Raw genomic sequence first — 24362 nt, forward strand, 5'->3', positions numbered from 1 at the left:
GCTTGTTGAGTCAGAAGACAGGGTGACTGATATTAATCAATTCTGCCAGTATCTAAAGGACAATTTACAACCTGGAATGACTGGTGGCAAGTTCTCCCAACAAGATCTTACACATTTTATTAATTTTATTAAAATAAGTATTTATTTATTTATTTTGAGAGAGTGAGAGGGGAGGGGCAGAGAGAGAGAGAGAGAGAGAGAGACAGAGAGAGAGAAAGAGAGACGGACACAGAGAGAATCCCAAGCAGGCTCCACACTGTCAGTGCAGAGCCTGACGTGGGGATCGAACTCACAAACTGTGAGATCATAACCTGAGCTGAAATCAAGACTCTGATGCTTAACTGACTGAGCCACCCAGGCACCCCAACAACTTACATATTTTAGATCGGTGACAGATTATTAGATGGATGTTACTGATACCATCATGAAAAGCAAAAGGAAATACCATATTATTCTATCAAACAATGCTTCCTGTCATAGTAAGAGTGAGTAATGGGCCAAGCAAAACATTGGTTTGACCGAGTACATCACTTATTTTATATTTTTAATGTATACTCATCCATTCAAAGATTGAATGCTACATCTGCCTTCTCAGAGTCATGAGGGAATGTCCTACAAATTCTTACCAATGGCTTCTTGGAACAATTATGAAATCTTTATTGAATTTATATTATTCTCTAAACTGGGTTTTCAATGGAAGCTCTACATAAGAAACCGAAACGTGATAGAGGATGGCCTCAGAGACTCAAATCAGGTGAATCATCAGTGGGTTGCTAAACTGGAAAACAAACTTGCCCTTATGTAATTTTGTGTAAATTTTAAGTAACGGGAGTTAAGAAGACATCAAGGATATGACACATTCCCCAAACTAAGTTTTGGGGTGGAGGCTACAGGGGGATTCTCTCACAGCCCCTTTAATTTTGGAACTGCTGGCAATGATGGAGGTCCCGGACCCAGGCTAGATAAGCTGAGAAGACAGGCTGTCAGCGGTGTTTCACTCTGCCGGGGTTAAGAGACTCCTGGAAACACACAGGGGGACTCTGCCCCAATAGCAAGCAACACAGCTGCTGAGGGGAAGAGACAAGGCAGCAGCCGAGGTACACGTGTCAAACACGCTGGCTGAGGCAAAGGTGTAAAAAGGAGAATGAGTAGAGAAACTGGTCACCAGACCTTTAAGAAGGTCAAGACCATACGGTTTCCTTTCAGGGTAAGAGAGATTTTGGAGGCTTTTAGAGTTTCTCCGTGTAGAACATTCAGGAACATTACTTTTGAAAGCAGAGTCTGTGGGCGTGAGGTGACTCATACTCCCTTTGCTGTCACATCATCAGGGTCCACTTACTTTCTTTGCAGAACATGTTCTCTCTCTAGGCTAATAGAAAATCTTCAGTTGTAGACAATGGTTTTTGAAGTTAATATTTTTCTCAAAATAGTTATAAGGTATTGAAACAAATTATAAGGAAAAATACACATCCGTATCGTCTGCACTGAGATTCTTCACAGGACACAGATAAGTACTTTGGTTTTAGATTTACTTGTAAGTTAAGATTTTGATTTCATGCTCTTCAGATGAAGGAAGAAAACTAAACATTCCTGAAATTTTGAAACAGATCCAAACACAAATTAATTTTCTATCTACTTAAAATAACAAATTAGAGACAAATCAACTGTATTTTGTTTGATAAACCAAATTACTAAAGTTAAAAAAAGACATAAATTGATACTATTCTTTAGCAACAGGAAGGAGGCAATATTATGATTGTATTTTCAATGATTTAGCATACATTAATTAACTTCTGGATATCTGAAAAATCTGCTTCAACATACCAAAAGTAACCAGTGCCTATTATAAACGTGTTGTTGGATTAAACATAATAAAATCATTATTACTTCTGTGGTTAAAAATAATTCAGACGCACTCCTGGTACAAGGACCAGTAAATGGAAGGTTTTGTTTTCTATAGGAAGTGACTTTTGAAAATAGTGACATATAGCCCAGTTAATTCCGGCTTAATGAACTGTCTTCTTTTGGGATGAAGAGGGTAAATGAAGATTAGAGATTCCGTGGATGAAGACAGACACATGTACACTGAAGGCAGCTAATATACTGCCTACTGTTTTTCTAAGAGTTTGACAGAATTATCAATTTAAGATTTTGTGTGCATTGTATGCTTGGCTGGAAGAGGTACTACTATGGAGTTACCTGATGCTTCTGGGTTTTCTGTTTTGCTTTGGACTAGACAAGAAGAGAGCTGTTCCTGAATAAAACTGGAGTATCATGCACTTTGGTTTAGGGGTCAGCACTTTTGAATAAGCCCAGCCTACTCTCACTAATTCTAGATGCTCAGTAAAATACTGAACAGAATTAAAACACTCTTCTCCTCATGGGAGAAGCTGAGCTATAATGGATATTTTTAGAATTACCTTGAAATAGCAAAACTAATAAATATTATTCTTTTAATGAGTTTTTAGAGAAAGACAAAAACATCACAGTAATTTCTTTATACTCACAAAAATAATCTGACATTCCTATACATAATTATTACTATACACCTGGAATTTGCACAAAAACATACTTGGTTGTATCAATGTTGAAACATTCATAAAGTAGAAGATGCTTCTCTGCTTTGGGTTTCATTCTTAGCAAAAAAATAAGCATTTTCTGAAATCTAAAAAAAGGGGGCATTTTAGGAATTAAAAAAAAAAGAAAACTGGGCATTTCAGTACCTTGAAACTTAAAAAAGAATCAGAAGTATCTGTGCTAATAAGGAAAGATGTCCAGGATATACTGATGGGGAAAAAAATCAGAATATTAAGTATGATCCTAGTTTCATTGAAAAGAAGAACAGACATGAATAAAGATATGCATGCTCATATGTGCAGACAACATTTTTAACAGGATATGGAGGAAACTGTTGGAAGGAACACAAATATTAGCCAGACAGAGGGGTTTTAGTTTTCATTTACACTATTCTTTATTGGTTAATTTTTTAAAACTATGAGCATATACTACTTTTACAGTCAGACAACTTAAAGTTATTACAAAAATTTTAAAACAGGAATTTTAACAGTAACTTTTGTCCCCAAATAAATGGGTGACATAGGTTAATAATTAGGCTAGTAAAAATAGAGAGCCTAAGAAAACAATAAGGTCTAAAATACAAACATAAATAAACCAAGGTTGTCAGCACTATTTTTTTCCCCAAGCTTCTCAGTTTTTTCCTCCCTGATAGCACCAATATTCTTCCTTCTGTTAGATGCACATTCACAGCACATCCCGATAAAAATGTTCTGGAGTGAGCCTGAGGAAAACATTCTCCTCCTCTCGCTCTCCTGTGGTATAGGTAATGGCTGATCTGTCTGGGACTCTCCGGCCTATCATGGAGAGTCACCACCTCAAGCCCTGTGCCCGCCTCCTGCCCTGGGAGAGCCAAATGCTGCCATCACCCACTGACACTGCAGTGAACCAGATGAAATGCTGGAATGTACCCGGGGCTTTCAGCAACAGAACAGGTGTGCTCCACTTGGAAGGACTTACAGGATTCAGCAGCTGCCAAGCTATTAAAAGGTATAATTTTACTTCTTATTCCATAGTTTGAATAGAGATAAGTTCAAGAAGAAAGAAAACTACTGAGGTGGTTTCCTTTTTTCCTTAAAAAGTACAGAGAATACAATTCTAAAAACTTCCACATAGAGATGGGCCCCATGAAGCAAACATAAAACAGGAATGTAAAAACCAATGTGACACGAAACGTGGCTAGCTGTGCAGGTAACAACTGTCTGTGCTGTTGACTAGGTGGTGGGGACAAAGGGACACTAGCCTGAGAACATGAAGTCCGAGCTCCTAATTAGGAGTCATTCTGAACAAAACTCTTACAACCTTTCTGGATCTTGATTTCCTTATCTGTAAAATGAAAGAATTGACTAGAATCACCATGGATGATCTCTAAGGTTCCTTCCATGTCATCAATTCTGTAATTCTATGAACTTAGGACCCTCCCCTCCACAATTCTAAGCACTTATCAGAACTACTTTTCATGTTCTTCTTTTTAAACATATCTTCTATATGACAATAAATATAAAACTTGCACATGAAATTAAACATCTGATAGAATTTGTGGCAGGATCTTGATAAAATCAAACCATATATATTCTGATAAAGGACTCAACTGAAGAAAGGCAACTATGCCAGGTGCTAAGGAAGGCTGGTTACACATTTCTCAAGGGCTGGCTGTCTGCATCATGACTCAAAGTGTACCCAAAGCATTTTGATTACCTGGGACAACATTACTGTTTCTTCTTTTTACATAAGCGTGTATCATTCCTGATACTTTCTCAGAGAGGGAAAGTAAAACACTATCTACCTATACACCTGTTATATTCCTAGGAGAAAAAACATGTAGGACTCTATTCTAACACAAGAATCCAGTCTGAGCAGATAAAATCATGTTCTTCAACCAAAGAAATCTATGCATCTTAAATGTTAAAGGCCATTTGAGTTGCCTCTCAACATGAAGACTCTTCTACTCTCTTGCCCGCATGGAGTCTTATCCTCTGGAAGTCCTTGCTTTACCTATTTTTATGTTTTTAAATGTTTTACTTTGCATGTCTGCAAGGTCCTTGAGGTCTGTTAGAACTAGCATTTGGGCAGTAGTGGGATTAGCCTGAGGCAGACCTCAAGGGTCAAGACGGATATCTGAAGAATTACTCTGCTGAATTATAAATATAAAGGTATACATGAATCATGGACATCAGTCTGTGAAAGGAAAAAGCACACAATATTTTTTGATGAAGTAAGTTACTCTAAGTGGAGAAGCAGGGGCAGAGGTGAGAACTGGGGACTCTGAGAAGCAGGTTAAGAGGTCTGTAGCCATAGGAACACAGGTGCATCAGGGAGAGGTAAGGGCAATACCAACATCCCAGGCAGCCAGTAAGAGCAGAATTAGTTCAAGGCTACTGCACACAGACGTGGGGGTTGAGTAACCCCAATTTCAAAGGTCAGCATGATGTGCAGTCAGGGATACCGGGAAGTCACTAGAAGTAAAGGTTATGCCTTTCATAGCATCTCTAACAGTTCTTGACAGACTATGAATATTGTGAGCTATTACAATGACTCCCTGTGCTGATGTTATAAATGCTTTTTTGCATTAAATGTCTTTAGGTTGTAAATGCACATTAGTATCTTCCTAAATTCTTAACCCTGGTGCTCATTTACAAACAATGGATAATATTACACATGTAGCATTTGCTCAAATACCTTACCAACCCTTTGAACTGTATCCCCTGTTGTCCCCATACTGTCACAGGTGACCACTGTCATATGTCCTTGCTGTATTTGAAACTGGTACTTTACCTAGAAACATTTTTTTTTCAGTTCTTTGTAGCACAGGCTGTTCATTCTTATATAACCCAACCATGAATCCCAGGTGCCTGGAGTTAACACATGCCCCCTCTTAACTCTCTGTTGTTAATTTTAGGCTATTAATACTTAAAAAAAAAATTTTTTTTTTAACTTTTATTTGTTTTTGAGACAGGGCATGAACGGGGGAGGGTCAGAGAGAGAGGGAGACACAGAATCGGAAGCAGGCTCCAGGCTCCGAGCTGTCAGCAAAGAGCCCGACGTGGGGCTCGAACTCATAAACCATGAGATCGTGACCCGAGCCGAAGTCGGTCGCTCAACCGAATGAGCCACCCAGGCGCCCCAATACTTCTTTTTTAAAGGAATCTCTACATTCAATTTGGGGCTCGAACTCACAGGGTAAGAGTTTCATGCTTTACCAACTGAGGCAGCCATGCGCCCCAAAGGCTTATACCTTTAAAACACTCTTCCTTGGATGCCTTGACACCTGACTACACCACTCCCTATTTGTCTTTGTAGTTGTTGCCTCGGACCTTGTGGTTACTCTAACACAATGGTTCTCAATGTTGGCTGCACATCTAAATAATCTGGAAAGCCTCTGAAATCTACCCATGCTGATATCCCATTCCAGAGCAATTAAATCACATTCTGGGTGTGGGGACAGGTATCGATATATATATATTTTTTAATTTCTTAGGTGATTTCAATGTGAAGCCAAGTGTGAGACATCTGTTCTAATGTAAGAATCAAGGACATCAGCTCTTGGGTCACCAGTGTCCCCTTTATCCCAACTCTTGTAACCATTATAGAATTTTAAAGTCCAAGAGAACAACCTATTCACCACTCTGGGTCCAGTTCCTTGACCAACTCAATTTTTACAATGTGTCCTTCTATTCACTTCAGCTCTTATACGTGCTCTGTGACATTATAACCTCAGTTATAACCTCAGTTGCCTGACATCTGAAATATTAAGTAAGCAAAAGAGTCTGTGGGCTTACAGGGCATAGTTCCAACTTTTTTTTTTTTAAGATTTTATTTTATTTTATTTTATTATTATATATTTTTAATGTTTATTTTTGAGAGAGAGAGGAGGGAGAGAGAGAGAGAGAGAGCGAGCGAGCACGCTGTGGAGGAGCAGAGAGAGAGGGAGACACCGTATCCGAAGCAGGCTCCAGGCTGTCGGCACAGAGCCTGACGTGGGGCTCGAACTCGCGGACTGCGAGATCATGACCTGAGCCAAAGTTGGACGCTTAACTGACTGAGCCATCCAGGTGCCCCTTAAAGACTTTATTTTTAAGTAATCTCTATACCCAATGTGGGGCTCAAACTCATAAACCCAAGTCAAGAGTGGCATCCTCCACCAAATGAGCCAGCCAGGCGTCCCCAGCTTGTCACCTCCTTTAGGGTCTGACACTCTGCCTCCACGTGGGCAGGCATGGCTTAGTGCAACCTTGCAGAGAACCCTGCTTTCTAAGTGGGCCAGTCTTCTCCTGATTCCACATCCTTTTCAATCTGGCAGATCCCCCATGGTGTGTCTGTCACTCTGGTGACTCTCTTAACAACACTATCAAGTCTCTTATCCTCTCGTGCTTTATCACAACTGCCCTGGTTACGTATCGAACCAAATATGCCTTCTCCACTGCTATGGCCCGCATGCTGAACACAACTGAAGGAAAAAATCCAACTACACAGAATTAGGCCACCTACATTTTCAGAGGACACAAACAGCTCTCAGCACCACTCAGGAACCTCTCTAGATGTCTCAGATGAACTCTCGTGCCTACTCTCTTTACAGGCATTCTAAGGGTCACTATTCTTCCTAACTCCTTTGGCCCTCACTTTTGAAGTGGACCTCTTTTCTGTGGCGGAGAACATAATGCCAACCTTAATTTCTAGAGTTCCACCCTACCAACTTATTTGTATCTTCACTGACATTTACCTGTCTCAGAGGGGCACTGCTCTAAGTTCAGCCTTGGTGACATTTTTGGCCAGATGATCCTTTGGTGGTTGGGGAGTTGTCCTGTACATTCTAGATGTTTAGCAGTATCTATGACAACAGTATCCCCCTCTATGCATGTATTTGTAAAAATATTTCCAGACCAAATGCCTGCCAAATGCCTCCCGGGAGGCCAAATCACCCTAGGTTGAGAACCACTGCTCTAAGCCAAGGCTAATCTATCAACCTGTCTTTCTGATAAAAACCTCCTGCTTCCTCCAAGATCTATGTGTGCTTTCTTTATCTATTTGCAACCTAAACCTGCCCATTGCTTTTGTCTCCTTAGTATAGAGTTTGACACGTCACTCCAGTATTACACAGTCACTTGTGGAAGCGTGTCGCCCTCCAGACACAGTGGGAATTTTTTTTTTTCCTTTCAGGTGAAGCTCTGGGAATGACCTCTACGAGTTCCCTTGCCGAGGCCCCATTCTACTCTTCAATCCCGGTCATACTAGTTGTCAATCACTGATACTTCTGCACAGGTGCCAGGGCTTCCTGATTACCAAATGCTCTCACTGCCGAACTGACTGGCTGTTTCTGACATTGCTGACCATACCCTCCTTGAACCTTTCTTCTCTCCTGGTTTCCAGGGCACTTCTTTTTTTCTGGTTCCTTCCTTCCACTCGATTATTCTTTCTTAATGTCTCCTCTTTCTCAGATTCTCCCTTAAATACCAGTGTTCATTTGGGATTCTGTCCCTGGCTTTTCTCTCAAAACTCTACAACATCCCCCCCCCCCCCCCCCCCTCGCCGGGGCTTTCTCCTTCATTACAAGCTTCAACTCTTCTGACAGAATACAATGCATACACTAACTCCTCCCCACGTGATCTGAAGCCCTACCTTCTCTCAAATTCCAATCCTGCATGTCTGACTTCCTAGGGACTATTTCCACCTGGGAGCACTACAGACACCACTCTCTAAAATTGAACTCATCACAGGCTCCTCGTTACCACTGTCAGTCTCTATGCCCCCAACTATTCCTCATTCTTTTATTATTTCCATGGTACTACCCTCCAATCAGTTGTATAATAAGCCAGGGCCTTAGCACAATCCTAGATTTCCAACTTCCCTAATCATATTCAATCAATCAAAAAATCCTATCAATGATACCTTACATCCTCCCTTGTTTCCCCACTAGTTCAGGCTTTTATATTTTATTTCAGTGGTTTCCTAATGAATTTCCCTGACCCAGGTCTTAGGTACCTCTGATCCAACCACTGTGTTGCCACTAGAATGTATTTTTAACAGACAAATCTGTCCATGTCACTCCCTGGATTACCTCCTCTAAGGGGATCCCCTCTGTCTGATGCATTTACAACGTAAGCATCTTAACAGAGCACAATAAGCTCTCCGTGGCCTGGCTCTTGCATTTCTCCTCTCCTTCTCCCCATTAGACCCCATGTTCCTCAAACATAACCATACCATACCACAGTTTTCTCAAGTTGTTCCCTCTGCTAGATGTTTTTTCTAAGATCATCTAGCTAGCATATACTTTTTCATCGTATAAGCCTCAGCTCAAGAATGATCCTGTCTGAGAACTCTTCCTGGACTCCCAGGGCACATTCAGAGGGTTTCTTCCTGTGTGTTCCCAAGGCACTGTGCACATAGCTTCATGATAGTTCCCACCATTGTCCGCTGGAATTGCCCTAGTCCGCTGGTGTCTCACCCACCAGCCTGCAGGCTCCTGACGGGCATATGCTTTGCCTACTCAATCCTGTTTCTGTGAGGACGAATAGAACGCCCAGCATGGAAATAAGCACTCAATAAACACAGGCTGAATGACTAAATGACACATGGACAGGTTCAACTGTCAAAAAACTCTATCAGGAAAAAAAAAACAACCGTATCATGACATGGTATTTGTACAAAAAATATATATGTCAGTTTAAGGAGTCAAGAAGTAAGGTTTTAGGTTTAATAAGTAATATATATGACGGTACACTGCTTGTTAAACTTTTCTATCGAAGTACTACTAACATCAAAAGAACAGACTGATATCCCCAGGGGATCAGATGGCACAGACTAAAAAACATGACATTTCTCTAATATATCCATTTTCTTTTATTTTTCTTTTTTTAAATTTTTAAATTTTTTATGTTTATTTATTTCTGAGACAGAGTCAGAGCATGAGCAGGGGAGGGACAGAGAGAGAGGGAGACACAGAATCCGAAGCGGGTTCCAGGCTCTGAGCTGTCAGCACAGAGCCCGACGCGGGGCTCGAACTCACAAACCGTGAGATCATGACCTGAGCCGAAGTCGGTCGCTCAACCGACTGAGCCACCCAGGCGCCCCTATCCATTTTCTTTTTAGCTTAAAACATTCTGAATTCCTAGCAAGTCAAAGGAATGCTCCAGGAAAATAGAACATGTTTATTCTGTGGGCTCTAAGACCTCTAGCCTAACTGTGTACCCTCAGGGGGGTGGGTGACAGGGTCACCACAGCATCAACACAGAAACAGCATCACACTTAAAGTCACAGGTTCCACTTGGGGTCCTTGCCCCACCACCTGGGCTGTGACCTGGGGTCTATTTTCATCCCTCTGAGCCTCCTCAGTTTCCTTATCTGGAAAATGGCTATTATGGCTACTAATATTATGATAATAATGATAATAATATTTGCCTTATATATTTCAATAACGTAGGTGCCAATATTAAAAGAAACCATAATGAAAGCAATGAAGTATATAAGCATGAAAAATAAAGTTGTATTTTATCCAGAGAGCAAAAACTACAGTTCATATGCAATCCATATTCTTGAAAACATTTACCTTTTGAAGAGCTGAAGAAGGTTTTTCCAGTTTGGTCTTCTCCTTTGTGGTTAAAGGAGGGGATCGCTCCTTTATCTCTGGAGGCAGCTCTTGATACAGTGCTGGAATTGAATGAGGAATTCACGTCACAAATTGAGGAGCACTGACGCCAGGGGTGGGGGAAACAGTGGGGGGGGGCAGATATGAAACTAAAGGTATTGATAGTCACTTCCTTGGTGTAACAATAAGCTACCTGGCATTTAATATTATAGTCAATTTATAGTTGCACACAGTAGTTATCAAAAGAACATAATTTATGATTGGAAAGTTTTGATCAGCAGGATTTGAAAAACATAGAAGGTGTCATTTTCACTTCTTATGTGGTCATGCAGATGCTTATCTCATTTTCTCTCAACTCACATTTACCAGGAACCTGCTACAGGCAAGGTTACCCGCTAGGTACTGGTAGAGGAGTTGGAAGAGGATCAAAAGACAGCCTTTGCTCTCAAGGAGCCTACAATCTGGTCAGGGACAGACGTGTTCACAATTGTAACATAAAACAGAATATATCATTATTCAAAAGAGAGACAATAAAGACAAGTTCTGATGTGGATGGCAAATGCTCAACGCAAGAAGTGGTAGGTAGGTCAGACTCTGAAGAATAGGTAGGATTTTGCAGGCGGAGGTAAGGAGAAAGAATAATTTGGTAAGATGGTATGAAATAAATGAGCATGGGGCTAGGGCTATAACAATATTGAATCTGTTCACAGTCTAAGGTTCTGATAGTCTAAGATTATAATTTATATAATCTATTTACATACAGTGTTGACTCTGAAAAGCTTATGTGGGAATTTTATTATTTATTATTATTTTTTATTTATTTATTTATTTATTTATTTATTTATTTATTTATTATGAAATTTATTGTCAAATTGTTTTCTATACAATAGCCAGTGCTCATCCCAACAGGTGCCCTCTTCAATACCTATCACCCACCCTCCCCTCCCTCCCATCCCCCATCAACCCTCAGTTTGTTCTCAGTTTTTAAGAGTCTCTTATGGTTTAGCTCCCTCCCTCTCTCTTTTTTTTTTCCTTCCCCTCCCCCATGGTCTTCTGTTAAGTTTCTCAGGATCAATGTGGGAATTTTAAAGGACTAAACAGAAAACGTGTTTCAGTTAAATGAAAATCCTGGGCAACTCTGAATTGAGAGACATTGGTAAAATCTACCTGATTGAAATCCTTAAATTATAAGATATATTAATTGGCTTTGTGTATGGGTTGATTTTATTATTAGGCTTCTTTATCTCTCATTGAAAAGGATGTTAGATGTCATTAAGTGAAGCTGTTCATGTTTTTCTTTCCAGTGGCTTAAGATACAAAAGGAGTAAGTTCTTTATAATAATGGGGTACTTCTATTGTGTTCTCCTAGAGGACATGGCTTTCAACTGAACGGTTGGTACAGAGTCTGTTCACATATATACACTCCCTTAGAGCATTTGCTTTGCATACTGGGCTTCAGATGAAGATAAAGGACAATTTCTCCTACTATTTTTAGAGTGGGATATGCCGCTGATGGTCTTTATTCTCTAGTGTTAAAACTGAGCAGGTGCGTTTTTGTTAAATTCAGGTATAAGGTAGGATAAAGGGGAAAAGAAGATAACCCCTGACGAAGTGAGAATTCAATCATTATATTCTCGGGTTTTCTGAGAATTTTTTGTGTGTTCCGGATAAAAGGCTTTTTCAAGAAGCAGTGACTGAGGCCAAAAGCAAATACCAATTACCCTGGGATACAATAAGGAATTATGGCAGTTGAAGGATGGTCACTCCTTGGAACATGGAATTAATTTCTGCATGCAGCCATCAACCACCACTGCAGTATGCTTCAGAAGTCTCACTTTGGTTATTATGGAACAGAAACCAATTTTAATGGATTTTTAACCCACTGTAGGTCACATACCTATAGCCTCTCAAGATTCATAAGCCTAAGAGGTTATTTCTACAAACTAACTGTTCTAAACAAAATAACTACTCTAAAGTTAAAACATCTAATACCATCCTGCCTGGAAATAAATACATCATCTTTTTATGCTGTCAAGTAAAAAAAAAAAATAGTTTGAATGTTTCCACTTTGTTTAGAAGAAACAGTGGATTATAGTACCTCGTTAAAATTACAGACATACTGCAGAGTGACTGTCATTGGGCCGGCAGCTCTCTTGACTTGAAAATGGGAGTTACTCCTGCCAAACTGGGGCCGTTGATCTAGAGGGAAAGCCATGACTGGGAAAGGGAAGGAAGAACGGGACATCTGAACCGATCTGCAAGTTACAAGTACTGAGCTGATGAAAGTGACTGGGCATTAACCTGTCCCAAAATTTCTTCTTTCCGCACTCTTAATTTTTCTCCACTGTGCATCCTCTTTTGAATATTAAAAGCAGTTTTAAGAGCTATCAATCATTTATTGCTCAGAGAAGAATTACAGCAGTGGCATGGAGGAAATTAAGAATTTGTTATGAGGGAGAGAAGTGGGTAATTTTTGAGACACTTCGCACTTTTGAGGGGAGGACTTTGCTGAAAGCAGCAGATTAGCTGAGGGAAAGAGCTGCAGAGACCAGGAGCTCTGGAGACTGGGGAAGGGGGCCCTGGGAAGTACCAGGGTGCAGACACGGTAATGAGAGGGGGTGAAAGAGAAGTAAATTCATCTGCGCCTAGCCTAGCACCCAGTTCTCATGGAAGAAATGATTCTTCCTCTTTTCCTTCGTCTCTTTTGCTCTCAAAATTCAGAACTTACATTAGGAATCAATAGTATGTTGTTCAGCCAGTTTGGGTTAAATGGGGTTTTGCAGACTAGCCTGAAAGTCAAACTGTTACTTATAATATTTTCTTTTTTGCAGAAACAAAGGACTTAACAATAATGATTCAAAAAAGTGTGCTCTCAAGGCTGCCTGTACTACATTTTAAACCAGAACTATACAATTTTAGTGTTTCTGGAAGGAAGCTTACAGGTGACGGAGCTGAACTTCCTCATTTTATAGGAGGAAACTGAGGCATATTGATATTAGCTGTCAAGCAAGGATTAAAAGTCAGTTTTCCTGACCCCTGAGTATTGTGCTTTTGCACCAAACCATCCAGTGAACTGCTGATAAGAAGCATTCTTCTCAAGAAGCACTGCTCCACTTCTCTCCTTTCTTCAGTCTTTAAACTGTTTTATCTTCAGGCTCTCTGTATTAGTTCTATTTGTACCTCTCCAATGCCTGCTAGGACATCTACAGCTCTCACAAACTCCTATTTAGAACTTCTTCTCCAGCTCATTTCCTTTGCCTCTCACAAATGGGGATTTAATTCACCCGAGAATGAAACAACCTGATGTGGTTCCGTTCTAGCAGGTACCAGCCAGGACTGAGGTATACAGAGTAAAAAAGAGACTGGTTCTCACAGGGCCTGTCAAGTGAGAAGTCACTGCGGCAAGAGATGAGCTGACATGAGTGCATGAAGCGGGTGGCCGGCACGTAGGGCTGAAGAATGTTGGTAGCTAGAGAGGCAGGTCCCCTGGGCTAAGTCCATGAAGGAAATGTTCCAATCTCGGAATGTAGTAGCTTTCTAGTGCATCAGTGCCACCTTTTTATTTTTTGCATCATGAGAATGAAAAGCAATACCCATTGGCAAACATATGCAAAAGTTACAGAGAGAGTAAAGGGTAGCAGATGATAAAATCTTGGACTATCAGTTATACCATATTAGTAAGCCAGGAAGGGAGCATAAAACTTACTTTCACTAGCCACATGATTAGCTGGGAAATAACCCTCCTGTCCCTTTCCTCTGCTGCCATACCACCAGTCCTCATTATCTTTGAAAAACACTCGGATAATGTCTCCGCGATGGATGCTTAGTTCATCTGATCGATTTGCTGTGTAGTCATAAAGAGCCACTACCTACGAGAGAGATAAGACCACCACAGCTTTATCACAACTGTACCACAGAGAAAACCCCCAACATTCACTTCCTCTTGCAGAAGAGCAGCTGAAACCAAAGCAGTACTTTGGTAAGTCTGAGGCTGTCTCAAGGTTTGCTAATGGGATCAGGGGTGGTGGGAACACAGCAGGAGAAGCAAGATAAAAGACTGCGGGATTGAGAAATGGTTAAGAGCATTCAATACACTAAGATTAGCTTCAAAATAGCAGATGTTAATTTTTTTTTAAGTGAATTACTTGTGAAGCAAATAAAAAGAAGGCTCACACACCATTCACTCTCTTAGAACTGTCTTATACTCCCTTTGGATCCCATGCTCTGTGCTAAGCAGATGTAACTGAAAAAAAATTCCTCAGAACGTCAACAATTTTACAAACAGCAAAACGTAATGAAACAGCCTGATTACATAACTTCATTGTGATCACTTGATCACTATTAATGTCTCTTTTAAAAATATATTTTCCCATGAACACACGCTTTTTTGGTATTTTATATCTAACTAAAGTCTTTTGATTAAAAATACTCTTAATAAAGTTATTTTCACCAGATACAAATTTAAGAAGAAAAGTCTTTCTACAAGAATACTCTTTCCTATACTGTATGGTAGTCACTGTATTCGATCTTTTTATTTTTAAAAAACCCAATAAAAATGAATGGCTTGCACAGAAATTTAACAAATCCCTCAGAGCAGTTATAAGGATGAGGCAGACCTCAATCCATTTTATATGTCATGCATTGTAGAACACAGAACATAATATGTATACTAAAGAAGAAACTACTTCTTTTCCTACTTAAATGGCGTCTGAAAATTAACAGGTTATACAACTATATATGTAATGGAAAATTATCATTACAATCCTTTGTGCATTTAGGTTACCTACTGATTCATTCACTTAACAAGTGTTTACTGAAATCCTAATGCGCCTGCTACTAGGCTAGGGGCTAAATATATAATAATAAATAGGACCCTTTCTAGAAGGGCTACCTCATTTTGGCTCTCCAGGAGAATAAAGGATAATCAGGAATTAACCAGGTGAAGAGACAGAAAGCATGTCTTGGGCAGACTGTATTGCTTGTGTGAGTCCAGGGAAGAGAAACCCAAAATATTCAATATGGTGGGAGCCTGAATTAGCAGCAAGAGCCTAACTAGCCAGGTGGGGGAAAGAGGGTACAGGGACAAATAGGGGCTAGATCATGCAGGTTGTAGGAGCTCATGCTCATAATAGAGGCCATGGGAAAAGAGAAGGGTTTTAAGCAGGAGATTCCGTAACAGTTTACAAATCTTTTTGTGGTGCCTTTTAGTTTACAATATTTATTAACACATTAACCAGGATATTTTAATGGATAAATGTGGACTTACCTGCTGTCACTATATGGTATAAGGGCAGTAAAAATAATTTAATTCAAATGGTACAAATGCCATTCCTATTGTACTGCTTAGCACAGTCTGTAATAAACAATATGCTATACAGGATGTGGTTTCAAGTTTACAAATCTTTTAAAACTTTTAGTGTACTGATGCCAAACTATTTATGTAAAAGTGGAACTTAAAAAATTTTTTTTTAATGTTTATGTATTTCTGAGAGAGAGAGAGAGAAAGAGAGCAGGGGAGGGGCAGACAGAGAGGGAGACACAGAATCCAAAGCAAGCTCCAGGCTCCGAGCTGTCAACACAGAGTCCCACGCAGGGCTCGAACTCACAGACCGTGAGATCACGACCTGAGCCGAGGCCAGAAGCTTAACCAACTGAGCCACCCAGGCGTCCTGTAAAAGTGGAACTTTTAACTCTTCCTTCCTTCTGTCTCCTCCAAACCTTTTCTCCTTTATTCTTCTAGCTGGCACTGTCACAGAAGAAGAAAGCTAATAAAAATGTTCTGAATGCCTGCCACGGTCTAGGTACAATTCTAGCTGCTTATGTATGTTCTTAGACAATCCTGTGATGGTATGAATTCTCATTTCAATTTTATAACTGAAGGATTTTATGTACCGAGAACTTTAGTAGCTTGTCTAAACTATAAGGAGTTACTTTTTTTTTTTGTCCAAAACTAAATACATTTATAGGACGTCTTTGTCTGGAATCAAACACATGAGGAAGTAGCAGAGAGAAGAAGGGACGAGGGACAGAGTTCCCCAAACCTCAGGAAAGAACAGACACTGTTCTGGGCGGCACCATGTAAGTGGCTGGCTCTGCAGAGAGAATCAAGACCTGGGTCACCTGCAGGCCTGCTCTTTCACGACACCTGATTTCCAGCCGCAGAAAACAGTGGGCTCCTCACCCTGGCACTGGTGCACCGACACAGCACAACGTGGGTGAATCTTATGGAAGGATGAGGTTGGTGTGTGCTTATTTATCAGGAGCCAGAGCTGGCTGCTCAGAAGAAGGGCAGGAGCGATTTGGCTCAGGCAAGAGAATCATTTATAAAGTCCCGTATCAGGCATGGGTCCTTGGGTGGATTACTGACAATCTGGAATCCATCAACCTAGAGCCAGAAAACCTTTCCTGAATTCTCCACTATGGTATTTGATAAGAGTCTCTTCAGAGGTACAGGGGTCCAAAAGACCTCTAAGATCCTACATTTCAACTTGCCTCTTAAAGTATCCACCGATTATCCTCCTTACACAAATATTGCACACTTTTTTTTTTAATGTTTATTTATCTTGAGAGAGAGAGACAGAGACAGAGAGGGAGAGGGTGAGAAAGGGAGAATTCCAAGCAGGTTCTGGCTGTCAGTGCAGAGTCCAATGTGGGGCTTGATCCCATGACTGTGAAATCATGACCTGAGCCTAAATTAAGAGTCTGATGCCCAACCGGCTGAGCCACTCAGGTGCCCCTATAGAACACTAGTGTTACACAGCCCTCCAGTCTTTGTAAGTTATGTTCCACCCTCTTTGACCCTGTTATGGACTGAACTGTATGCCCCCCAAATTCATAGGTTGGAGCCCTAACTACCATGTGACTGTATTTGGAGATAGGGCCTTATGGAGGTAATTAAGGTTAAATAAAGTCATATGGGTGGGGCCCTAATCCAACAGGACTGCTGTCCTTATAAAAAAAAAGAGGAAGAAACAGCAGGAACATGCATGCACAGAGAAAAAGGACATATGAGGACACAGTGAGAAAGCAGCTGTCTGCAAGTCAAGGAGGGAGGTCTCAGGAGAAACCAACCCAGCTGGCTACTTGATTCTGGACTTCCAATTTCTAGAACTGTGAGCAAAAAATTTTTAAGCCCTTAGTTTATTGGTACTTTGTTACAGCAGTCCTGGCAGATTGACCCAGTTCTACAACCTGATGGTGTCAGATGAATCACTCACTACTACCTGCCATGGCACTGCAAATGGACAACACCTTAATTCTACCCATTTTAGAGCCTTACCAGCTTACAGTACGGTGTTCAACACCATTATTTTATCTCCTGGTGTAGAAACGATGGCCTCGTCACCAAACTCCATCACCAACATCATTAGGGAGGCTACATCCCTCAAAGCAAAGAAACCGTCTTTGGCGCATGTCACCATCATACCATTACTGACATTTAAGCGAAAAACCGCTATACAGTGAGGAATCCATGTGCTGCACATGCCAACAGTCCACATCCTGGCAGTGGAGTTACGGCCATTCCTTCATCGTATTGAAGGTACGGGACTAAAGCCACACGGCTTATATTCTGCTATCTAATCTATATAGTCTGCTTACACTACAGTGGGTGTTTTTATCCAGTATGTCACCTTCTCATCTGAGGATCACTTACTCTCTTCTGAGCATCTTTGTATACACAAAAAACTTCTCTGCTTTTTAAAATTTGCAGTGGATTCTGCGTCAATTGTCTCCCCCATCTCCAATTACATTTTGTTATTATCTCGCTATTTTAGGGTAGCGTAAAGCTCCATAAAAAAGTTGAGAGACACAATCCCATCAGGAGGTTTCTTTTAACTTAACACCGTGTCTACTTTCCTCTTTATTTTGGTAGGTCTTGTCATAGGAACTGTCTCGACCATTCTTGTGACGAGTGTCTTCTATAACGCACCACTGCTTAGCACACAGTGCTTGAGCGTGTAGGAACGACACAACACCCTCAGCAGTATCTTTGAGCTGACAGAGCAGTTATGAAATATTTCTGCAAAAGAAGTTTAAAAAATTCATTCATGTGCCCATGTTGGTAATGGCAGGTCTGGGAAATGAGATTTTTTTTTTTTTTTTAAACAAAATTCACTCGATCACATTTTGTCTGTAATTCACATACTTGAAACAGAGTTCCTTCTTTTCAAACTGGCCAAACTACTTGGGTGCAGTCATGATGGGAGTGCCAGGGTAAGCTTTTATTTATTTTTTTCCTGACATTCCTTTTTTAGTCTTCAAAGCAGTGCTCGTCAGAGACTATTTCTTGGTAAGCAGGGTCTGCCAGGCTGTTGTAAGACATTGAGGTGAATTCCTCTTCGTATTACCTTCTGAGAAATTTTTATTGTAGTTGTCTCTGAAGAGTTCTCAGTGGCTCTTGAAACCAGTGTACGGAGGGAACATTAACCAGTATTGCTGAGCAGCAGATGTTTCTTGCAACTTCAATTATAATATAATCTAAAAATCAATATTAATAATGGTCCCAAGTCATTCAACAAGCAAAGTTATGTTGAATAAACTCATAAACGTGAGTACTTTCTCCTTTAGGACCGCTTCAGCTGGGTCTACAATCATCGGGAACTTCTTTGTGCCAGGCTGCAGACAAGGTGGACCTGAATCCTACCACGTTCCCTCCGCTTTCTCCTTGCTTAACTTGATTTCAGACTCCTGGCCTCTAGAAACAGTAAAAGAATAAACTTTCGTTGTTTTAAGCCACACTGTGTTTGTGGTAATTTGTTACTACAGCCCTAGGGAACTAATACATGTGAATTTTACTTTGGTGAATGCTGGATTTTCTTGTATTCCCTTAAAGAGAATTGGATCTTTTACTGGTGTGTAGTCATTGAGATTAGTTTTGACCCTTTTCAGGTTTGTTAGAACAGATTCATGAGGATTTTGGTCTAGGGCTCAATAACCCCCACTGCTTCCTGCTAATTTTCCTCGATGCCCCACACTTTAGGAGGTTTTGCCATTATGGCTGTCAGGAATGTGAATTGTTCCCATCCTGTTGTGTAGCTAATTTCTGACGGTCCTTTCCTTATGTATGGAGTTTTACCCCAAGCACAGACACATTAGTACTCAGCCAAAGACTTATTTTGAAAAGTTCATTTATTTTGAGAGAGAGAGTGAGAGCGAGTTGGGGAAAGATAGAGAGAAGGAGAGAAAGAGAATCCCAAACAGGCTCCGTACTGTCAGTGCAGAGTCCAATGCAGGGCTTGAACTTACAAACCATGAGATCATGGCCTGAACCAAAGTCAGATGCTTAACCAAATGAGCCACCCAGGCGCCCCTCAGCCAAACACGTATTAAAAGTCCTCCTTATGGTTATTGGCAGGATTATGACCAATTAACATAAAGTGAAACGAAAAGTAACATCTCAGGTTTATTATTTTTTTTTGCCAGAAGCCTTGTTACAATTTAATGCACATCAACTAAAATGTGTACAGTTTTAGTGCTCAAGGTAAATGCACTTACGACTTTATTACACATTTGGCATCCTTTAAGAAAGTGCATTAAGCTTTAATATAGATATACTCAGGTTACACTTGTGTTTCAAATGATAAAACATTGTTCTTTTTTGATTTTACATATTTTGTCCTCATGTATACAGGAGATGCTTAAAGTGAGCTCTGGCTACGTGGCTGGCCTTGGGTTTATCACTCTGGATATACTGGTACAGCAACTTACATGCAAGAACAATTAACTGGAGCAAAGGGAGAAGATACTTCTTTCTGCAGACTCCATAAGGACTGTGCAGAAATGAGTATGTCTCAGCCAGGCAGTTCCATTTACGTGTAAATGTACTGGGTTTTATGTAGTTACAACATGATGGGTCTGTAGCTTTTTAAACTAGCAAACCCCTGAGAGACTGTACCTTCCAGCTGAAATATTTGTAATAGATTGTGTTTCAAATGCTGTTTTCTGCTTCTTGGACATTGAGGAAACATTCTTAATTTTGTAGAATTGGAAACAGGGTTCCCCCACCCTCTTCTCTCAAGCTGTAAACTGCTTTTTTTTTTTTTTTACAAGAAGTTATAAGAAGTCTGGGTACAGCTGTAGTATTTCAAATGCTTTCTGAGAGAAAGAAACTGTTTCCTTGGCCAATGAAGAAACTTCTCATGTAATCAAAGAGCAGTTTATATATCCTGATCCTTTTTTTTTTTTTTTTCGCACAGTGTTTTTCTCTGGAATTATAATGGCTACAACAGCCTCATCAAACACTGTCTTCAATCCCTTCTGGGTTAAAGTTGAACTTTCCACATGGTGGCCCCTGTCTCTTGCTAGTTTCTGTCTTTGTTCTATATATAAACAAGATTTTCTTTCATATTATTCAGTTTTGCTAAAGTTTTGGGGCTCACCTTGAAGATCAGTCTGAGTTCCTACTAAACGAGGCACATTTAGTGTGTGTTTCCTAAGTTCTGATGCCCACTCCTCCTTCACATTTTGAAATAAGGTCACAGAGAAGCATATAAGGAAGACATCATGCACTGCATAAGATACAGGCCTCAGATGACCATAGTGTTCCTGTCTGATGACTATCTTCCTGTTCTGCTGTATCACAGAGTCTCAGGATGGGGTGCTTGCCCTCCGCCCTGTAGCTGACTGCACTGAAGATGGTGGGCACCACTCCTCCAGGAAGGCGTCGGTGGCACAGCTCATGAGTAGGTATGTCTTGCCAACCGCCATGCCCTTGAGCATCAGCCTCTGGGTGGGCCCCCCTTTCCTGCCATGGCTATGCCCACCCACTGCCCCCAGCAACCATTTAACAAGTAAAATAAGATTTAAGAAAGTCTCATTCCTCAATGATGTCAATTACAGAATATTTGGTCTTTATTACTAAAATAGAAAAAAAGAACAGATTAAAAAATGCTAGTAGAAAACCAAATTTAACAAAAAATTCTAAATCGCACAGAAATACATCACTGAATATTCCAATGACTACTTTACTAAGTGACACTGGGACTGTATTTTATTTCGTGAGAGGAATAAAAAGCATACAGCCCATTTCGAGCATCATGTGGTAGGAAGATATATGGTCTCTTATGATTATTTCCGTAAGTACTATGTAAGATACCCCACAGATGTTTATAAAAAAAGAAACCAAGGTCCTATTATTTTTAACTGATCTTATCTGGATAATAATAAATTAAGAAAACAGAGATTAAAAAAAGTAAATAATTGCACAAAGTTTATTGTCTCTGTGCCAGACAAACTATCTGTTCCTATCCTGCTATATAATGTTAGTATATGTGAACCTTAAACACTTTATCAAACAAATATTTGAAAATACTAAATTCCAAATATCTTCTGGTAAAGTAAGTAGGGTAATGGAAAGAATACCAAGCTAGGAATTAACATGTTTAGTTACCAGTCCTGTTTGGGCCTCCAAGGCTGAAATGTACCATAAAACACTCAGACTGGATGGCTGTAAATGAACAGGTCTGGACCAGATGCTATGTGGTATGCCCTTGAGCTTTCAAAATTCTATCATAACATGTACTCAAGAAACTATTCCAAAAAAATAACATTCACAAATTTCAAGGTAAATTCAAAATAGTAATTTGTTGGATAATAGTGTAGCTATATTATTTGTGATCATCCATAAATTGGAAAAGCTTGTTTAACTGCTACAACACCACACTGGAAAAGCCTCCTGGTACTGAATAAAGAACAACAACAATACAGCATTTCTTCTGAATTACCATTTAGAAATTACTACTTCTTTGACAAATAGGAATGACTTGACCTTTGGACTTCACACATAAAGCCACTCATTTTATTTGATGATTGGTATCACTTAAAACTTTTCCTGTTAGAAATCGTAATTCACACATTTTGTTACACTGAATCATTAGTGCTTCATTTGAGAAGGAGCTCAGATGTAACCTTTTATTGGTTATCTCCTAAAAAAATCAAGAGAATGATGCAGGCTATTTTATAGACTGGAGTACAGATTTTGTTGTTGTTGTTGTTAGTGAAGAAAAATGGCAGTGTAATTTTTCTTTCTTGGAAGGGATAGCAAAAAGAGAATTATGAATCACTGATTTAAGTTAGGGTTTTTATGGTGTGCTCTCCAGACCAGCAGCAGCAACATTACCTGGAAATTTGTTAAAAATGCAAATTCTTAGACCCCATTCCAGAGCAACTAAAATCATTTATTCTGGGGATGGGCCCAACAATCTGTGTTTTAACAAGCCTTCCAGGTGACTCTAACATACTTAAAAGTTTAGTTAGTATTTTATTTCAATGATCTACTTTATAAAACATGCACACTTCTTTTTTGCACATATAAGGTATGCAACTGAATGGGTAAGAAGCATAAAATATAAAGCCAAATCTTGTAACAAAGTGTTACTGGCAAAACTTTAAAAGAAGAAAAAGTAAACCTGTTCTTCCTTTCCTATTAGTTTTACTTATCTTGCTTAGTTTTCCTCGTCTCACTGAAATGCTGACTAGCTCTAGATCTGAGTAATTTAACATCTACTCCGTCATTTTATCAATAAGCACATGATCAAACTGCAACCAGGAGTCAGGGCAAACATTCCTTCAGTTTCCCTACAGCCTCTTAAGGATTAGTGAGATCTTTAAAAACAGGAAAACAAGCAGAACTGAAAAACAGAATCTGTTCATTGAGCAACAATTATGAGGTACCTAACGTGCCTGAGCTATTCTGACAGGCTGGGGAGATAGCAGTGAACAATACAGACAACAATCCCTGCTCTAAGAGAGCTTCTGTTTTTGTTTTGTTTTTTAATTTTTTTTTAATGTTTATTTATTTTTGAGACAGAGAGAGCAAGTGGACCAGAGGCAGAGAGAGGTGGAGACACAGAATCTGAAACAGGCTCCAGGTTCTGAGCTGTCAGCACAGGACCTGATGCGGGGCTTGAACCCACAAACCAAGAGATCATGACCTGAGCTAAAGTCTGATGCTTAACCGACTGAGCCACCCAGGCGCCCCAGAGGGCTTCTGTTTTACTGGATATTTTATTGTTTTTGGTCTGGTAGGCCTTTTCAGAAAAAGGGCTACTTTTAATACTTGTACAAGTTACTCTTCTGTTTATCTATTTTTAAGTTGCTAATACACAGTACCAGGGTGTGTGCTCATATTAAATTCTAAAATAATTATTTATGAATTAATTTTTTTTTTAATTTCTTTTGAGAGAGAGAGAGTGCGCACATGTGCATGAGCCGGAGGGGGGGGGGGCGGGCAGAGAGAGAGAGGGAGAGAGAGAATCTGAAGCAGGCTCCATGCTGTCAGCACAGAGCCTGATGTGGGGCTGGAACCCACAAACTGTGAGATCATGACCTGAGCTGAAATCAAGAGCTGGATGCTTAACTGAGCCACCCAGGTTCCCTAAGTTATGAATTACTCCTGAAAGTATAATAAATTTCTTTAAATTCTTGTAATAAACCATAAGCTATGAGTAAATAAAAAATTATTAAGAGCTAGATGCAAACAATATATTTAAACAAGAATAAATTCAAGTATTTGCAAATAACATATTACTCACAATTTATAAACACAGTTTTAGCAGTTATAAATTTTAAACTCTATAGTTTAAAGCAGAAATTCATAGAGATTATATATAGAAATATATCCCTTATGATAAATGAATATTCTTTTTAACTGTATTGTATTTATTACCTGGTTTTACCTACCTGTAGATGATACTTACCTAGCCAGGTCTTTCCATAGCCATAGGGTTGTGAGAGGTAGTAAAAAAATTTCAAAAGTACATGACTACATAAATGTTAAAGAACTTAAAAATAAACATAAATAGATAAATAAGTTATAAAAGGGTCTTCAAACAGACAGACCTGTATTGCTGTAAAACTACTTTGGAAAAACCCTCTCTAAACTTGAAAAGGCACTTAGTAGGGACTCCAATGTCGAAATAAGCAATAATTTCCATTGTTTTCTTTTAGAGTGAGGTACAGGTTTATGCCTCTGTGCTTAAGTATGCATAGTAGTCGTAAAACACCTGTTACTTAAAAATAACATAAGGTCTGAAGACAAGTCTTTTGAGAATGAAATTTAAATCTCTTTTTGGTGCTTAATGGCATCTTCAGGATTTCCTGAGCACCAATTCTAAGTGCAAACAGTTGTAGTCCTTAATATTTCAAGACAATCTATTACAGAAACTTTTGAGATCTACTTAAAAGCACTCCTTGATCTCACGCTCCG

General features: G+C 39.7%; 1 protein-coding gene across 11 annotated transcripts in view; it reads right to left on the reverse strand.

Moving 5' to 3' along the window:
- Positions 1 to 24362, reverse strand: part of AHI1 (Abelson helper integration site 1) — a 209471-nt gene that overhangs the window by 33483 nt on the left and 151626 nt on the right. For 8 of the 11 annotated variants that reach the window (XM_086707930.1, XM_086707929.1, XM_086707931.1 and 5 more), the window contains 2 exons: positions 13863 to 14025; positions 10118 to 10218 (listed from right to left, as the gene is read on the reverse strand). In XM_086707930.1, the coding sequence (XP_086564056.1) occupies positions 10118 to 10218; positions 13863 to 14025 (264 nt within the window). Of the gene's footprint in view, positions 1 to 10117; positions 10219 to 13862; positions 14026 to 15869; positions 15903 to 24362 lie in introns of those variants that run through there. The other 3 variants (XR_015251561.1, XR_015251562.1, XM_086707935.1) reach the window with 2 other exon arrangements.

The sequence above is a fragment of the Puma concolor genome, chromosome B2 (genome assembly GCF_028749965.1).
Source record: "Puma concolor isolate L17-30 chromosome B2, mPumCon1.1.hap2, whole genome shotgun sequence".
In the NCBI taxonomy this organism is placed as follows: domain Eukaryota; kingdom Metazoa; phylum Chordata; class Mammalia; order Carnivora; family Felidae; genus Puma; species Puma concolor.